General features: G+C 45.0%; 1 protein-coding gene across 1 annotated transcript; it reads right to left on the bottom strand.

Annotated features, from left to right (window-relative positions):
* Positions 1-2,971: 2,971 nt before the first annotated feature.
* On the bottom strand, positions 2,972-18,377 carry xylt2 (xylosyltransferase II). The gene is made up of 11 exons (XM_031834632.1): positions 18,226-18,377; positions 12,067-12,598; positions 11,360-11,535; positions 10,219-10,421; positions 9,491-9,571; positions 8,541-8,757; positions 7,010-7,186; positions 6,620-6,876; positions 5,133-5,328; positions 4,527-4,860; positions 2,972-4,285 (listed from the first exon to the last, which is right to left on the bottom strand). The coding sequence occupies exons 1-11, from the start codon at positions 18,355-18,357 to the stop codon at positions 3,957-3,959; spliced, it is 2,634 nt and encodes an 877-aa protein (XP_031690492.1). The 5' UTR covers positions 18,358-18,377; the 3' UTR covers positions 2,972-3,956.
* Between the last annotated feature and the right edge of the window lie 907 nt (positions 18,378-19,284).

Below are 19,284 nucleotides of genomic sequence, written 5' to 3'. Positions count from 1 at the left end.
GAGTTATATCCTAAACCTGCTTTTAAACTAGTAATTGTGGCCGAAATAATATATTGTATGTCAATAACTAATTTCACACGTGAACACACACAACCCCTTAATGATTATTGATACTATCCAGCCTCTGAGAGCCTTGGGAACATGTTAAAATAATCACATAAAGCACTGATATTACTCACTAGCAGAATACATTTCATTCTGCTATTTGAAAACAATCAACTAGTCAAAAAAAATACCCCAAAAAAGCAAGACTGGACCAGATTGGATTTTTTTTTATTAGTTTGTTTTTTGTTATTGTGCCACCAGTCAACCTGTTGCCATGTTTTACCAGAGGCGTTCTGTGATTGGCCAGCAGTCCCCTCTTCAGTCCAGCACTGTCATGCCTCAGTCAGGGAGCCAGTGCCACTATGTCATCATCTTCAGAGTGAGTCATGAGTGGGCTGTGGACGGAAGCGTGGACAGAAGTGACATTGAATGTGATGTGTCAAAAAAAAAATACAAGAAGTGGTTCTCAATAGTTTGACAGAGGAGTTGATATTGAATGGATGGACAAATATAGATTTCTCAAAGACTAAAATATGAATAACCTATTCCATTTACACTAAACGGTGCTCTGCTATTCTTTCTGTTAAATGGAAGCATCACTGAAGCAAGTGTGCAAGGGAAACAAGGTCACTTGTAAACTCAGTGGCAGAGACTGAAAAAAAAGAAAAGTAGGAGTTTCAGCCAGTCTAGTTTTAAAACATTACAATTAAAAACAAAAGGTATAGGGTTTCAGAATTTTCTAAAAGGGAAATAAGTGCACGTCTTGAAGCTATTCTCCCATTATAAACATTTCATATTAACAAAGTAAAGGCAGCTTCGATTTTTTAACCAGACCATGAAATAGTCATGTTGACCCCTCTTGGATGGGAATTTCATTGTTGTAGAAATGCTTATGGACAACCAGTAACATTAAAGTGGTAGGTAGATGACAGAAGAATCTTCACTGTGTTGGCATACAGAGCATAGACCACATGGACAGTACTGCACTGCATATACACTGATACAGAAGAGGCAGCTAGCCCAGAACCATGTACTTAGAGAGTTGGGCCAATGAAGTTTCTGCATTATGATGTATTTGCATGACTGTTTAGTATTAGAACAATATTCAATATTCTAAAAGTTTGCCTAACTCTAAATATATGGCTCTAGCTAGGCCTATATACCATAACTATGACTAGACCCATTGAGAAGCGATGTAGTCCACTGTGAATATGATGATGCCACACTGGAGAGCCAGGCCACTGTAGCCTAGAATATTGCCTACATCAGTTAGGCACTTCCTCTGACACACAAAACCCCCGGTGGCTTTGCTTTGCAGTGATCATGGACAACAAAGACATTTCACATCTCAATGTTCAATAAACAAACAAAACAAACATTTAAAAACATACAGTGCCTTGCAAAAGTATTCGGCCCCCTTGAACTTTGCGACCTTTTGCCACATTTCAGGCTTCAAACATAAAGATATAAAACTGTATTTTTTGTGAAGAATCAACAACAAGTGGGACACAATCATGAAGTGGAACGACATTTATTGGATATTTCAAACTTTTTAAAAAAATCAAAAACTGAAGAATTGGGCGTGCAAAATTATTCAGCCCCCTTAAGTTAATACTTTGTAGCGCCACCTTTTGCTGCGATTACAGCTGTAAGTTGCTTGGGGTATGTCTCTATCAGTTTTGCACATTGAGAGACTGACATTTTTTCCCATTCCTCCTTGCAAAACAGCTCGAGCTCAGTGAGGTTGGATGGAGAGCGTTTGTGAACAGCAGTTTTCCGTTCTTTCCACAGATTCTCGTTTGGATTCAGGTCTGGACTTTGACTTGGCCATTAACACCTGGATATGTTTATTTTTGAACCATTACATTGTAGATTTTGCTTTATGTTTTGGATCATTGTCTTGTTGGAAGACACATCTCCGTCCCAGTCTCAGGTCTGTTGCAGACTCCATCAGGTTTTCTTCCAGAATGGTCCTGTATTTGGCTCCATCCATCTTCCCATCAATTTTAACCATCTTCCCTGTCCCTGCTGAAGAAAAGCAGGCCCAAACCATGATGCTGCCACCACCATGTTTGACAGTGGGGATGGTGTGTTCAGGGTGATGAGCTGTGTTGCTTTTACGCCAAACATAACGTTTTGCATTGTTGCCAAAAAGTTCAATTTTGGTTTCATCTGACCAGAGCACCTTCTTCCACATGTTTGGTGTGTCTCCCAGGTGGCTTGTGGCAAACTTTAAACAACACTTTTTATGGATATCTTTAAGAAATGGCTTTCTTCTTGCCACTCTTCCATAAAGGCCAGATTTGTGCAATATACGACTGATTGTTGTCCTATGGACAGAGTCTCCCACCTCAGCTGTAGATCTCTGCAGTTCATCCAGAGTGATCATGGGCCTCTTGGCTGCATCTCTGATCAGTCTTCTCCTTGTATGAGCTGAAAGTTTAGAGGGACGGCCAGGTCTTGGTCGATTTGCAGTGGTCTGATACTCCTTCCATTTCAATATTATCGCTTGCACAGTGCTCCTTGGGATGTTTAAAGCTTGGGAAATCTTTTTGTATCCAAATCCGGCTTTAAACTTCTTCCCAACAGTATCTCGGACCTGCCTGGTGTGTTCCTTGTTCTTCATGATGCTCTCTGCGCTTTTAACGGACCTCTGAGACTATCACAGTGCAGGTGCATTTATACGGAGACTTGATTACACACAGGTGGATTGTATTTATCATCATTAGTCATTTAGGTCAACATTGGATCATTCAGAGATCCTCACTGAACTTCTGGAGAGAGTTTGCTGCACTGAAAGTAAAGGGGCTGAATACTTTTACACGCCCAATTTTTCAGTTTTTGATTTGTTAAAAAAGTTTGAAATATCCAATAAATGTCATTCCACTTCATGATTGTGTCCCACTTGTTGTTGATTCTTCACAAAAAAATACAGTTTTATCTTTATGTTTGAAGCCTGAAATGTGGCAAAAGGTCGCAAAGTTCAAGGGGGCCGAATACTTTCGCAAGGCAGTGTATGTCACAGTAAACAGAACTCATGGGGGAAGAGGACTCTCTCCCAACTTTAACTTGTCTCCCAGCTGGTAACTCATAACATTATTATTGTTCCTCCTCCAGGTGAGCTAGCAGGGTCAGATATGTGATAGTGACGCCGCAACGTTCTAGCAGCACTTTTATACAAAAGACATGTAAGTAATTGTCACCATTGTGACGACCTCCACCTTGACCTTTTAAGCTTCTAATCCTCCTCGTTGTCATTCTCCAACTACTGATCGACCCTGTCCTGTGTAACCTTAGTCTTACAGTAAAGTGCACTTCCCCAATCTGCTGCTGCTGTTCTGATAATAATGCTTGAAAATAAGCACAAAGATACTAGTCCAGAGGACCCACTGCCCTCTGACAACAATACAACACAGCATTTAGCTACTGTCAAAATGTTGGCCACTGCTTTAAATTCCTTAAAGCAGAAAACTGTGCATTGAACAGAGTTCAAACATATACGGGTGGGGTTCTGCTCTTTCCAAAGTTCTATCCAGACAGACCCTGAATGAAGACTTATATGCAGACCGATAACATAACACAAATTGTTCATGTAACGAGCAATGAAGTTCGAACACAAAAAAAACTTTGTCTTGCAGTCTTCGTGTGCAAATTTCCAGCACGCATCTCCTCTGAAAAGGGCATGTAGCCTCTAAACTGAGAGCATAGCCACTCCTCAGCGTATGTAGGGAGAAGCTGTGTCTATTTATGTGCCTTATGAGTTAGCCTTAGAGACCAGACCCCACTCTCCCCTCTGGACTCACATATCCTCCCCTCTTCTCAGGGCTCACACATCCTTCTCTCTCTACTCAGGGCTCACATATAATCCCCTCTCCCTCTACTGTAGTCCAGCATGCCTCCTGTCCGGGGGGCTACCTGATCCGGCCGTCACCTTTGACAGGGCCAAGTTCTGACTTAGGGTCTGGGGCGAGGGAGCTCCAGGTGGACTTGGTACAGGGACCAAGGGAAGGGCAGGGGCCCGGGGAGGGCAGGGTGGAGCACAGGTCCCCGGTCACCCAGAAGGCCCCCACTGTGCGGTCCACCCAGGCTTCCAGGGGCTTGCCCACCAGCTGGGCCCTCTGCTGGGCCTCCTGCAGGGCGGGCTCCTGTGGGGGCAACTTCAGAACAGATCTCAGCTGCTGGAAGCCCTGCTCCAGGTACAGGTTGCCTGGTGGCCCCGCGTGCAGCCAGCTGTCCTCCTCTGGATCAGGCAGGGTGGCAGAGAGAGGAGGAAAGGAGAGAGGACTGTTAGGGATCAGTTCGCAACATCCTCATCTGATACATAAATACATACTGATAGTCTTCCAGTGACTTGAATGGCCACACTGAATCAAACAGAACACCAAAAGGGGCAAACTACCCTGAACTACACTCCCCTTGGAACCACTCCACTTCCTGGTAAAAAGTAATGAACTACCAGACCCTCAAACCACCAGGCTCACCTTGGCGTAGTGGCTCTCGTCCTTTGAAGGCCAGGGGCATGACGAGGAAGCGAGCCTCAGCCACACGCTCCCACAGCCTCAGCACCCTGACTGTCCAGGCCCCGGGGCGGAGCGGGCGCTGCAGCGGGGGCTTGTACTGTGTGTACTCTGCGTCCACATCCACACTGATGTCATAAGACGCCGCCACCGTCTGGGCGGGGTCGATCCACACAATGGTGGCAGTGAGGTTGGGCCCCCGAACCCACTTCTGTACCGCCACCGGCTCGTCCAGGGGCCCGATCACACCGCCGAAGTTCCGGAATATTCTCTCCTTGGGGTCCCACTCTGTGCCCACCTGAGGGGGAAACATAAGCACAGACATTTCACATCAACGTGGTAGGACAGTCATGTATCCTGGTTGTCCTATTGGTATTCTAACCTACTCCTTTGTATCCAACATCTAGTCTACAGTATGTACTGGTATTTCATCATCAAACTAGCTCCACAAACTTGTTCACCCGTAGTCTCAGCCCTTGTCATACACCACTATCTAAACTGCAACAGCCTTGACTGTACACAATACCCATAGAAATACAGATAGAAATATGCATCTCAGGTCCCACCCACCTCCAGGTTCTTGAGCCTCTCAAACTCCCGGAGGTTGTTCTCCAGCTGCATGGTGGCCTGAGGCACGGCCCACACCTCCACCATTTCCCTGACCCTTGACCCCACCTTCTGCACCTCCTGACGGACCAAGTAGCCCTGGAAACGCTCGTCGTAGAAATACAGGTGCACCGACACCGGGTAGCCTATTGGCTCATACCTGCACAAAAGGAGGAAGAGATTTGAATAGACAATATGAGATTGTCAAATAAATAGAGATATTTTTTTTGTGTGTTCATCAATACCGTAATTTCCAGACTATAAGCAACTACTTTTTTCCCACGCTTTGAACCTCGCGGCTTATACAATGACACGGCTAATTTATGGATTTTTCCCGCTTTCACAAGATTCATGCCGCCAAAAAACTGAGCAGTGTCACATAATGTGACATAAATCGAGCTCGCTCAAACTTCCCATCCTTCTGATTACGGTAGTCATTTTGTCACCCTCATCATGGCAAAGACACGGAGAAATGCATATGATGCAGCTTTCAAGTTGAAGGCGATCGATCTGGCTGTTGGAAAAGGAAATAGAGCTGCTGCACGGGAGCTTGGCCTTAATGAGTCGATGATAAGACGTTGGAAACAGCAGCGTAAGGAACTGACTCAGTGCAAAAAGAACAAAATCTTTCAGAGGGAAGAAAAGCAGATGGCCCGAACTAGAAAATGAGCTTGAAGACTGGGTCAACACACAGAGAGCAGACGGCCGAGGTGTTTCAACTGTGCAGATCCGACTAAAAGCCACAACAATCGCCACCGCAATGAAGTTTGAGGATTTTAGAGGTGGACCATCGTGGTGTCTAAGATTTATGAGATGTAACGGCCTGTCCATCAGGGTACGGACGAGTCTGTGTCAGCAGCTCAATCCCGACTACGAGGAAACAGTTTCAAACTACCGCAAACTCACTGATGCAAAGATAGCGGAGCATTCCATCGGCCCGCACAACATCATAAATATGGATGAGGTTCCTCTGACATTCTGAGGCTATTCAACTCCGACACTGAAGGAGATGACTTCAGTGGTTTCAGTGCACAGGAGAAGGAAGATCGTGACCAATGACTTTCTTGGTAGGCTACTGTTCACTGCTATTTTTTTATATTTTTGTTACAAGCCGTGTTTCATTTAAAAGCCTATTTGTTTTTGTAACAAGCCGTGTTTCGTTTAAAAGCTGTGTAAAGTTAATTTGTTTCAATGTACCAGTAGGCACCTGCGACTTATAGACATGTGTGGTTACGTACCAAATACATTTCTTTATTTTTTTATTCAGTGGGTGCGGCTTATATTCAGGTGCGCTTAATAGTCCAGAAATTACAGTAATTAAACCCAGACTTAAGTTGTCCTTCTTTTGAAGAAATCAATCTATTGAGTCTCAACTAGTCTAAGTAATAGTGAAATCTTCCAGTCTGAATCTACCATTTGGAAGAATTGTAGTATTCAGGGCAGGGCCTCACCTGCAGGTCTCCAGGCTGGTCTGGCTGCTCTCCAGGCTCCTGAGGCCCAGGCGGAAGAAGGAAGAGTAGGCCGTGAGGGCCACGTCACTGAGGGAGCCCACCCCGTCCGCCAGCTCAAACAGGCTCTCCCAGTAGGCCTTGATGGCCACTGTCCCTGGGGCGTAGTGTCCATACAGGTGGGTGTCCAGGATGTGTATAGCCTCTTGGTTCACCGTGGACTCAAACTTTCGGGCAAAGAACGTGGGCCGGGTCAGTTGCTGTGGGGGAATGAACACATGAGAATCAAGGTTAAATACTACACTTGTTGGCTGAGGAGGAGTGCAGCAGTTAAGGACACTCAATTTGAACTCTCATGATAGGTACAACAGTGCCCTCTGCTGGCTGGCTGACCTGTATCCTGACGAGGTCCTGTGGTTTGAAGTCGTTGGGAGAGCAGCCGCACCAGTCCACTATGTGTTTGTACTGGCACTTACAGCCCAGCTTCCTGTTCCAGTTGGTAACACGCAGGTTGTTGTCCACCAGAGAGTCACACATGGGACTGTTCCCCAGCACTGTGTGGAAGAAGGACTGGAACAAAGAGGGATTATATTCATATTTCCAACACCGGGATGTGACATTACTGGAAATAGAATTGCAACATTTCACCATCTTCACAGGGATTCCTGAACAATGAAGACAATCCAGACATGTTTCAAAACATAAAATCAATACTTTTGACTCGTGTACAACATTCAATATTAAGATATGACCTCAACCAACCCACTTTAACTGGCAGCTAAACTCTCTGTGACCCCCTCTTCAGTCTAGCACCTCTACTGCCCAGAGAGGCTGTGACTTAACTTCTTGGATATAGGGGGCGCTATTTTAATTTTGGGATGAAAAACGTTCCCGTTTTAAACAAGCTATTTTGTCACGAAAAGATGCTCGACTATGCAAATAATTGACAGCTTTGGAAAGAAAACACTGACGTTTCCAAAACTGCAAAGATATTGTCTGTGAGTGCCACAGAACTGATGTTACAGAAAAAACCCAGATAAAAATCCAATCAGGAAGTGCCGCATTTTTTAAAAACCGCCTCATGCCAATGACTCCTTATATGGCTGTGAATGGGCCACGATTGAGCTTAGGCTTTCTGTCGCTTCCCCAAGGTGTCGACAGCATTGTGACGTATTTGTAGGCATATCATTGGAAGATTGGCCATAAGAGACTACATCTACCAGGTGGTCGCTTGGTGTCCTCCGTCGCAATTATTGAGTAATCTCCAGCTGCAGTATTTTTCCGTTTGCTTCTGATGAGAAGCCAACTGCCACCACTGACAGATTATCGAATAGATATGTGAAAAACACCTTGAGGATTGATTCTAAACAACGTTTGCCATGTTTCTGTCGATATTATGGAGCCAATTTGGAAAAAAGTTCGGCGTTGTAAGTGACTGCATTTTCCGGTCTTTTTCTTAGCCAAACGTGATGAACAAAACGGAGCTATTTCATCTACACAAATAATATTTTTGGAAAAAATGAACATTTGCTATCTAACTGAGAGTCTCGTCATTGAAAACATCCGAAGTTCTTCAAAGGTAAATGATTTTATTTGAATGCTTTTGTTTTTGTGAAAATGTTGCCTGCTGAATGCTAGGCTTAACGCTATGCTAGGCTATCAATACTCTTACACAAATGCTTGTGTAGCTTTGGTTGAAAAGCATATTTTGAAAATTTGAGATGACAGTGTTGTGAACAAAAGGCTAAGCTTGTGTTTGAATATATTTATTTCATTTCATTTGCGATTTTCATGAATAGGAAACGTTGCGTTATGGTAATGAGCTTGAGGCTATGATTACGCTCCCGGATACGGGATTGCTCGTCGCTAGAGGTTAAGCAGTCACAGTGTCATCTTCACCATTGTCATTTTCCCTGTCCATTACCTCAGCGGGGAGCAGGGCGTAGGTGTAGAACTGTTTCAGGCCCACCACCAGCTCATCCTGGGAGTTGATGACATACTCTACGAAGCGCCTGGTGAGGGAGAACCAGTCAGAGCCCCCAGACACCTCCAGGCCCTCTGGGATGGTCCGCTCACCCAGCCGCCACATGTGGTTGTCACACTCATGGAACAGCCGGTCCAGACCCTGCTTCTTTATGAACCTGGAGGTCGTAGGCAGTGTTCGTTTCATCAACAATAACTATGACAGAAGATATACTATTTTTCCTTCTTATCTGTTTTGTCCAATCATAAATATGCATGCCTTTGCACAATATAGTGCAATATTCTCATTGGTCTTTCAGTTGCGCATTCTGATTGAGCTGATCTGCCTGGCTCTCCCACACCCACAGCTACCAGGCGGCCACGTCAGTCTAGAGTTTTATTTCATAACTAAAACTAGGAAGGATGAAATTACTCAAATTGGTAATTTTAGTAATAGTTAAAGCTATTTTAGTCAAAAGACAATCTAAAATAGCTGCCAAAATTAACACAGCACAGGGAAGGACAGTGATTAAGAGTTATTTATCTAACCTCTAGTTTACAAGGCAAGTTCATTGACAACCAGTTGCCTTGTTACCCAACTTCCGCAATAATAACTGATCTTAAATAGTTTGTCAGAGAGCTGTCCTTGACTATATGGGAAATAAACATCAAACAGAAGCTTTACATCATAATCATCATCCCTTTCATTTTCCCTTCCAACATCTTAGTCCTGTCCTCCAATATGAAAGCTTAACCATTACATCATCCTGAGTGAAGCTAAGCTCGATGAGAAGAGCAGTGGAGGAAAATCTCATCCGATGTGAGCCGTGTCAGACACTAACAGTGAGAGCCAAGTGTGTCAGACAGACTGACGAGGCTGTGAGTCAGAGGTTTCCTAACTTAGCTCCCTACCTGGCGTTCTCCCGCCCATGTGACTTGAGGAAGTTCTGGTCTCTGTGCTGTGACAGAAAAGCCACCAGTTCATCGTTGGTCCTGTCGGAAGGCGATAGGCCGAGGAGAAGACAGAAAGGAGTGAAGGAAAGAAGAGAGGATTAGGTTGGGAATAAAACGCTGACTGGAGCGTGGCGCGAGGAGCAGAGAAGGGGGGACGATGACTTTCCATGGGTGGAATTAGCCACTGCCGGCAGGATTTGGGAGGCAGCGGCGGCTCCTCTGTGTGCATTTATTCCCCCTTTAAACCCTGGGATGGTTCAGGAGGATTGGCCACTGCTCTGGAAGCAGCTCAGAAGGGCCTCAGAAATCTACCCCAGAACTGATTGACAAGAAAGAGGCGATTTAGCAGTCTGTCTCTGTGCATCAGTGATCAAAACAGTCCATGACAGCATGGGCTTTCATCTAGAAGGAACCGTGGCTCTCCTTTATCTTGTAGCTATAGGAGTCAAAGTCAATGCAGGTCAACCGAATAATTGAATCAAAAATTGCAGAGTGAGTGAAACCAAAAAGCTCCAGCACAGATGAAAAACTACAAATCCAGAGCATGTTTCATGTTTCTTCTAAAACAGACAGAGTTGTGTGGTAGGAGGAATACAGTCTTCATTACACACATGTCAATTAACTATCATAAACATTAAAAATAGTTTCAAAGCCCATCATAAGACAGTGGTGTTGTGGTCACTGACCTGGTGGGGAAGTCAGTGGCACTGAGGTTGATGAAGAAGTCCCAATTCCAGTCCAGCATGGAGAGCAGGTCCTGCATGCTGTGCAGGTAGGCCTTCAGCAGGCTGGCACCGCCCCAGATGGTCACCATGCGCCAGGGCGTGGCACGCACATTGGGGTACTGCTGGGCAATCTGCTGCACCTCCCGATGCAGGTAGTTGGAACGCTGGGGGGGGGGGGGTTAAGTCAATTAAACACCGTACTATCGGCATAAGGTCAAAATCAAAGTAAGCATGCGCCGATTAAAACACCTGGTTTTCTGATCAATCTTTCAAATTATTAGGACATGTAAACACCTTAAGGTAACAATCTGCCTACTGCCATAATCAGTTTCATATTGAAGTATTAGTGTGCATGTAAACATACTCGTTAAATCAAAAACATGCACGTGCATAGAAATCTCCTGGTATGAAATAGCTTTAGGTTCTTCTGGCAGAAGGACATGAAGAAAGAATAAGAAGAACTCAGCTAAGAGGGTACTTCCAAAACATAAAGAGGATTAATCACTCAGAGGGAAGGGTTGGTGACAACAGGCCTGAGAGATCAGATTCTTACGTTGAGAAGAGGAGCAGGTAGAAAGTATTGTTACTGCTGTGCTGGTACAGAGACAGAGCGAGAGGAGGGCTGCCTGGTGGAAGGAATCCAGAACAGCCTGACTTGCTTTCCATCCTGTCCCATTCCTCAAGGCGCCTGCCTACCCGTCCCAGTGAGAGGAGCGATAAGGTGGTGGGCCTTTAGCGTCTAGCGTAGTCTCAACAGTGGGAGCCCATTGACTCCTCACTTATCAGTGCTTTCCCTTCCCTTCTGCAGTGTTAAACTGTTGCTCTGAGTACGATAAAGCATAAGCTTACTCTGACCTCCTCTGTATCTCCTTTGTGTGAAAGTTGCTTGAATTCAACCCTCAACTGAGCCAGCCAAACCAGATCATCCCAATGACAAAATACCATTTCTAGCCATAAGAGACTTTATGGTGCATCTAGAGAATTTCAAACTAAGTAATGCTTTTTTTGTGAACGTTTTTTATTAGATGTTGTTATTCAAGATGAAATCCTTCTTGAAGCCATCACAGTCATCACAGTAGTGTGTACGTCTGCCAGTAGTTACCTTGTCCACGTGGATGTAGTAGAAGTGGTCTCGGTGGTATATGGCTTTGATGAGGCGTTTGAGCTGCCTGATGGCCCGGCCGTGGACCACCAGGACGAAGGCCACCCTGACCGGGTTCTCCACCTTGGACAGGTCATTGTCCACCTCATCAGCTGTCTGGACCAGGCTGGAAAAACCTGGTAGGACGACACCATTTTTTTAATGTAACCTTTATTTAACTAGGCAAGTCAGTTAAGAACAAATTCTTATTTACAATGATGGCCTACACCGGCCAAACCCTGACAATGCTGGGCCAATTGTGCGCCACCCAATCATGGCCGGTTGTGATATAGCCTGGATACAGCATGAGAGAGAGGATCATGGGAATGAGTCTCCGGATACAGATTCTTTGGATGATACACATGGGACTGATTACCTGTCTAAAAATGGAAAATATATTGTCCTTATAGGTGGATGGCGTGGCGTGAAAATATGCTATCTGGGGGAGGGGGGGGGGAGGGGGGGTTGAGGACATCTATTTACATTAAAACAAGAAATGGAATTGCAAATGTAATACTCATGCGCAAATTTAGTCTTGGGAGGCACTTCAAGACACAAATGAAAAATATCCCATAGATCATTAAGAGTCTGCAGTGTGTGGTCTGTCTGGATGTGCTGTTAGTCTCTGATCTCTAGAGGAATGATGGCTAGGTAGGGGTGTGTCTCACCGTGCAGTGGGCAGAACTGAGGCAGTGCCCTTGGCATGAGCTGCCCGGCCTGATGCTGGCACACAATGTTGGCGATCTCCTGCCGGCACTGCCGCGAGCCGGCGCGGTGCAGGGCCGACAGGGCGTCCTTGCCCATGATGTCACACTTGGGCACAAAGTCGCTGCTGGGGGCTTGGGGCGCCCCCTCCACGCTGCCCGGTTCCCCTGGCATGACTGGAGGGGGTAGTCTGGCCACCCCCTCCCCTCCACCCCGGGTATCAGTGAAGTTACGGCTGCTGGAAGGGTCATGGGGGGGAACGCCATCAACTGCTACCCCTTGGCCCAGGGGCACCTTCACCCTGATGGTGTGCTTCCCCCGGCGCTTGGTGCCCCTCCGGAGGGCGCTGGCAGCCGTGGCCCCCGTCCTCTCCAGCCTGCTGTTCCATCGGGCCCCGCTCCTCCCAGACAAGACGTTCTGTCTCTCCCAAGCCACCGCCTCCCTTTTGGGGTCCTGGCTGTTGTGGTCAGGAAGCTTAGACCGCCGCGTTTTCCTCTGGGGGGGGGGGGGGGTTAGCACAGAGAAGATTCTCATTATCCTTCTTTCCTGTCAATACACTACACAACATACTGGGACCAATCAAATTATTAGGAATAGTGTTTGAAACGAGGAGATGATTCACCCTAAGAACGAACAAAACAACAAGTCGATAACAGAGCAGGAGCACCAGAGGCGAGATGTGTTTACAGTGAGTGTTGTTTCTGCTCTGGGTTATTTTTAGCCTCTGCCTTTTGTTGAAGTAATCAGGAAAAGACAGAGTTCAGAAAAGGCACAACATACAGATGGGTAATGAAGGCAGTGATTCACCGCAGTGACCTCAATAAACCTCAGTCAGACCCTGGGCACAGTACAGAGCACACAGCGCATGCATGGACCGTACACATTGTCACACCACATGAAATTGGACATATGCTGACATCTACATTGAGAGTCCTTAGACCACTAAGGGGAGTGTGTGTATGTGTGTGTGTGTGTGACAGACAGACAGACAGAGAAGTCCTCTGACATGTAATTAGTGAGGCTTGTAAATGGGCAACGACAGGCAAGCAGGCAGGCAGGCGGAGCTGGAGGGTTACCACGCTCTGAGCTGCCCAATAAGATCACTGTCGACCAGGGGCCAAGTGGCCTTATCAGCAGCCACCCCTGCAGTCCCAGGAGCGCTCAGCGCTGCCCACTTCGGCACCTAGCCCTGAGCCCGTGCCGCTTCAACTGTACAGTGCGCAAAAATGGCCCTCCAGCATCACTAGGACCCCCTGGGGAGGAGGGGATGTATGTATGTGGGGATGTGTGTGTGTGTGTTATGGGGGGTGGGCAGGGACACATTCATTCAGAGCAACTCCAGCAAATCACAACACAAAAAAACATAATGACTTCTTGCTCTAGGGGTGTTTCTGGAGGTTAGTAGAGATAAAAGGGGGGGGGGGGGGGGGGGGGGGGGGGGGAAGAACTGCTCACCACACTCTTATTGGAATGCAAAAAAATGGGTCCTCCACAAATGGATGCGTCGAAAGCATCAAACCCCCAGCTATTTTCACTTCTGGCAGGAAAATATCACAGCTTAATGGAATTGTACAGAAAGGCCCCAAAATATGCACCCGGAGAGGGGATAGAAAAACGGAGTGGGCCGTGCGTTTCCTGACCCTGTCAGACGGCATGGCCCAGGGCCCTCACCACACGCCGCTGGCACAGACACAGACCAGAGCAGACTGTGGGAACAGAGGCTATGGCCTTGGACAGACAGCACAGGGAGCCAGACCAGTGCCAGTCAGCCAGACCAGTGCCAGTCAGCCAGCCGGTAGCCAATCCAAACACAGCCCAGTGCACCACAAATGGTGTTCCAGTTTAAAAAAGCATTTGTCGACAATGATATTACAGCCCAGCCCCATTGAATGTGTTTTGCGTCATGGAGTCTATTGAAAAGCATCACATAGGGCCCCAAAAAAAGAGTTGCATTTGGAGAGAAAAGTTCATATTTTAAAAGACTGTTACTCTACTGGTGGTTCACTGGTTCAAAACTGCTACCAAATTGTAAGTGGACTTATCTGGGCAATGTTATGTTGAAGAAAAACACAGCGATTTCAATTAAACTTTTCCCTATTTTTCACACTTTTTAATTAACGCCCTCACGTCAGAAATGCTTCAACCCAAAGGCGTGTTTTTCTTTTCTTCGTTCTAATTAGTTGAAGCCATATCACTGCCATCACCACCATGTGAGGAGAGCGGACCAGCACGCCCCAGCAGCTCTTTATGAAGTCACTGACTGGGGCCGACTGAACTGAGTGTGCGGTCTTCACTTCTTCTCAAGTCCTTTTCTGTGGGGGCTATAATAGGATGCATGTGGTTGTGTTCACACATGCACAGCAAGCAGCCAGCTTCTGATTAGAGCAGATGTGAGTTACATCGAGGCCACTGAGCAGAGAGGGATTCAGTCCAATCACTCAGCCCTACATAGACCCCAACTCTATACCCACTCACTCAAAAAAGGGAGGGCCACTGCCATTGTGTTAAATCATTTTTTCCCCATTTCAGTCATTTAACAAACACTCTTATCCAGGGGGACTTACAGTAGTGAGTGCATACATTTTTCATACTGTTCCCCCATGGGAATCGAACCCACAACCATGACGTTTCAAGCACCATGTTCTACCAACTGAGCCACATGGGAACTGTAAAAATGCCTCCTCCAGCCTCCCAATTACCTCATTTATCACATGATTTACCTAACAAAAAAGGTATGTCAGCAGTAGGTATAAGGTTCAAAATTATGTTTCACCATTGGGCGGTGGGGGCGTATACATGTGCCTTTGTTTAGGCTGGCTGACTCAGGACTGAAGTGATAGCAAGAGCTGGATGCATCCTCATGGAGTGAACATGGAGAGTAACATGTTTTAAAGCAATCTACTAGAGGTCACAATGGGAACATCCTGCTCTCAGATTGATCTCATGTCATGTCACATTTCCTGTTTACACTGTGTCCATCCAAAGGGAAAAGCATTCATTGCATCTTGGCTGTTATTGATTCAGACAGATTATGTAATGTCCTACTGGTCCAAGTAATAACATCTTCTTGATTGCGAGAAAGGACGTAACATAGAAACACAATAAGCAGAGAATAGCTAATAGTGGGTTTGCTCCATGAAATAACATAGATTTAAACCATCACCAGTGAAACACAGAGTTCAGACAGAGTCCCAGAGCAAACCTACCCACCCTATGCAGAGTACCTCTTCTGGGGCCCTCCTTAGATGCTCCCTCTCCCTCCAGGTATGCACAGCTCAGTGAGACAGCTCTGTGTGACCACCCGAGCCACGGGCTGTTCACCACGCTACCATCCAGCGCGATGTCAGTACAGGTGCATCAAAGCTGGGACCGAGAGACTGAAAAACAGCTACTATCTCAAGGCCATCATACTGTTAAATAGCCATCACTAGCCGGTTACCACCCAGTTATTCAACCCTGCACCTTAGAGGCTGCTGCCCTATATACATACACATGGAATCACTGGTCACTTTAAAAAAAAAATATTTCACCTTTATTTAACCAGGTAGGCTAGTTGAGAACAAGTTCTCATTTGCAACTGCGACCTGGCCAAGATAAAGCATAGCAGTGTGAACAGACAACACAGTTACACATGGAGTAAACTATTAACAAGTCAATAACACAGTAGGAAAAAAAAAGAGTCTATATACATTGTGTGCAAAAGGCATGAGGTAGGCGAATAATTACAATTTTGCAGATTAACACTGGAGTGATAAATGATCAGATGGTCATGTACAGGTAGAGATATTGGTGTGCAAAAGAGCAGAAAAGTAAATAAATAAAAACAGTATGGGGATGAGGTAGGTAAAAATGGGTAGGGCTATTTACCGATAGACTATGTACAGCTGCAGCGATCGGTTAGCTGCTCAGATAGAAGATGTTTGAAGATGTTTGAAGATGGTGAGGGAGATAAGTCTCCAACTTCAGTGATTTTTGCAATTCGTTCCAGTCACAGGCAGCAGAGAACTGGAACGAAAGGTGGCCAAATGAGGTGTTGGCTTTAGGGATGATCAATGAGATACACCTGCTGGAGCGCGTGCTGCGGGTGGGTGTTGCAATCGTGACCAGTGAACTGAGATAAGGCGGAGCTTTACCTAGCATGGACTTGTAGATGACCTGGAGCCAGTGGGTCTGGCGACGAATATGTAGCGAGGGCCAGCCGACTAGAGCATACAGGTCGCAGTGGTGGGTGGTATAAGGTGCTTTAGTGACAAAACGGATGGCACTGTGATAAACTGCATCCAGTTTGCTGAGTAGAGTGTTGGAAGCTATTTTGTAGACGACATCGCCGAAGTCGAGGATCGGTAGGATAGTCAGTTTTACTAGGGTAAGTTTGGCAGTGTGAGTGAAGGAGGCTTTGTTGCGGAATAGAAAGCCGACTCTAGATTTGATTTTCGATTGGAGATGTTTGATATGAGTCTGGAAGGAGAGTTTACAGTCTAGCCAGACACCTAGGTACTTATAGATGTCCACATATTCAAGGTCGGAACCATCCAGGGTGGTGATGCTAGTCAGGCGTGCGGGTGCAGGCAGCGAACGGTTGAAAAGCATGCATTTGGTTTTTACTAGCGTTTAAGAGCAGTTGGAGGCCACGGAAGGAGTGTTGTATGGCATTGAAGCTCGTTTGAAGGTTAGATAGCAGTGTCCAAGGACGGGCCGGAAGTATATAGAATAGTGTCGTCTGCGTAGAGGTGGATCAGGGAACACTAGTCACTTTAATAATGTTTACTAATTTCATATGTATATATTGTATTCTACTGTATTTTAGTCAATGCCACGAAGACATTGCTCATCCTAATATTTATATATTTCTTAATTCCATTCTTTTAGATGTGTATTGCTGTGAATTGTTAGATACTACTGCACTGTTGGAGCTAGGAACACAAGCATTTCACTACACACGCAATAACATCTGCTAAATATGTTTATGTGACCAATAACATTTGATTTGATCAGTCTGGAGGGTTACGCACACACAAGTAACATCATGAAAGGCAGAGCGGGACTTCCGACTCTTTCAGCACACATTCCTGAAGCGGAATCTGTATCAATGTCTCAAATGATAACTAAATGCAAGTTCCCGGGGCTAAATCTGTTGACATCTCACAATGACTTTATTTGAAGAAGAAATTAGAGGTTCCAGGCCTCTAGGATACTGTTCCAGGTGTGCATGTGAGATTGGAGAGCAAAGATTGCCATGGATAAGTATGTTACAGGTCGGTTCAGACGCTCTACTTCAATGTACTTTAGAAAATATAGACCAAATTGGTTAAATGTCAATTACTATGCTTCTATCAAGACCAATAAATTATGAATCAAACTATGAGAGTAAATGACTAAGATGACTATGGTATGCAATGGACTCATGAGCCAACTCAAATAACTTGGTCCAAGGATGATAAGTAAAGACGAGCCAGATGGAAGCACGACCGCACATTCCATACGCTCGCTCCAACTCGTTTCATGTCATCATTTACATTATACTGGCTAGTCTTGGCACCTACTTTGAATAATCACCGAATCTATTAACCCAGTTGGCAAGCCCGATAATCAACTTCGCCATGTATTTCCGTTCTCTTCATCACTACACGACAGTCACACAATACTAATTGAAGTGACAGTCGCAGAACCAGTCAACATTCATCCAAGGACATGCCAAGTCACAACAGAATGAAATGAGAGCCTAAACAATGCGACCTGTTTTTAAATATTTGCTTGCTAGCTGGTTGGCAGATTAGTTTACAACACAATGACCTCATACACAAGTTCTTATGAGTACACTCAGGAAACGTCTAACCTGAATTCTGAAGACAGGTTGGCCAAAGAAGTGGTTCACTAGTCTGGTGTGGTTTATCTAGCGAATTGGTTTAAATGTGCAATTCTAGCTATAATAAGCTGAACAAGCTTACTATAAACTAGCTTTATAAACTAGCTTTGGTTAACTACTGTAGTTAGCTACAGAGTACTAGAAACAGCTAGCTAACGTTTACGTTAGCATAGTACTTGCTAACTACCGCTACCAGCTTTACAGAGACGAAATCGTATTTTAACCAGCTAAATAAAGTCAAATTAAGCTTTCTTACCTCCGCCTCGCCCTCTTCGAGACTTCTCAGACTCCATACTACTAGCCCTTGAATCAGAAGAATCGTTAACGCGGCGGCAATCGCTAGTTTGTATCGTCGGAGGAGCTTCTGCACTCTGACGCTGGCCACCATTTTTCCAATTCTAGTGTTCGTGAGCGTTTGCTTAGGGGAGGAGAGAAGCAAATCTGAGCAACGCGCACGCAACGTCATAGATTTACATTTCCTCAGGATAGAAGTTGTAGGCAGGCTACTGATTGCACATTTTTGGGTTAATTCTGAGTTTAAGTCTTATAAAATACGTTTGATTATGGTTTAAAAGCATTGTTGTTTTTTTGTTTTCAATAATGTTATAGGTTTACAGCTAGATAGATCTATAGAAAATGTGTAATTTATATGATGAACATAATCAGAGACCCTGTGTGAAAAAGAACAAATACAAATAAAGCATATCATAATTAGTAATAACATTGCATTGAATGTATTTAAATGTTAATACAAAATGCTATTTGCGTGTTCCTAATTACATTTAAGGATGACAAGTGCAGCCCTTTCTACAAATGCTTTGTCAATCCTCTTATGGTATATTAGATTATGAACTAGTATGATCATTATGGATCCTTTTTAAATTATAATGATAATCAGATTCTATCATTTTGTTTTAGCTTGTAGCAGCTCAGTGCCAAATCTTTAGCTACAGTGCCTTCGGAAAGTATTCAGAACCCTTGACTTTTTCCACATTTTGTTACGTTACAGCCTTATTCTAAAATGGATTAAATAAAACATGTTCCTCAGCAAACTACACACAATACCCCATAATGACGAAGTGAAAACAGGTTTAGACATTTTTGCAAATGTATTAAAAATAAAAAACAGAAATGCCTTATTACATAAGTATTCCTTTGCTATGAGACTCAAAATTGAGCTCTGTGCATCCTGTTTCCATTGATCATCCTTGAGATGTTTCTACAACTTGATTGGAGTCCACTTGTGGTAAATTCAATTGATTGGACATGATTTGGAAAGGCACACACCTGTCTATATAAAGGTCCCACAGTTGAC

The sequence above is a fragment of the Oncorhynchus kisutch genome, linkage group LG10 (genome assembly GCF_002021735.2).
Source record: "Oncorhynchus kisutch isolate 150728-3 linkage group LG10, Okis_V2, whole genome shotgun sequence".
NCBI lineage: Eukaryota > Metazoa > Chordata > Actinopteri > Salmoniformes > Salmonidae > Oncorhynchus > Oncorhynchus kisutch.
The sequence above is the reverse complement of the archived record's forward strand: the minus strand, read 5'-3'. Positions and strand labels throughout refer to the sequence as shown.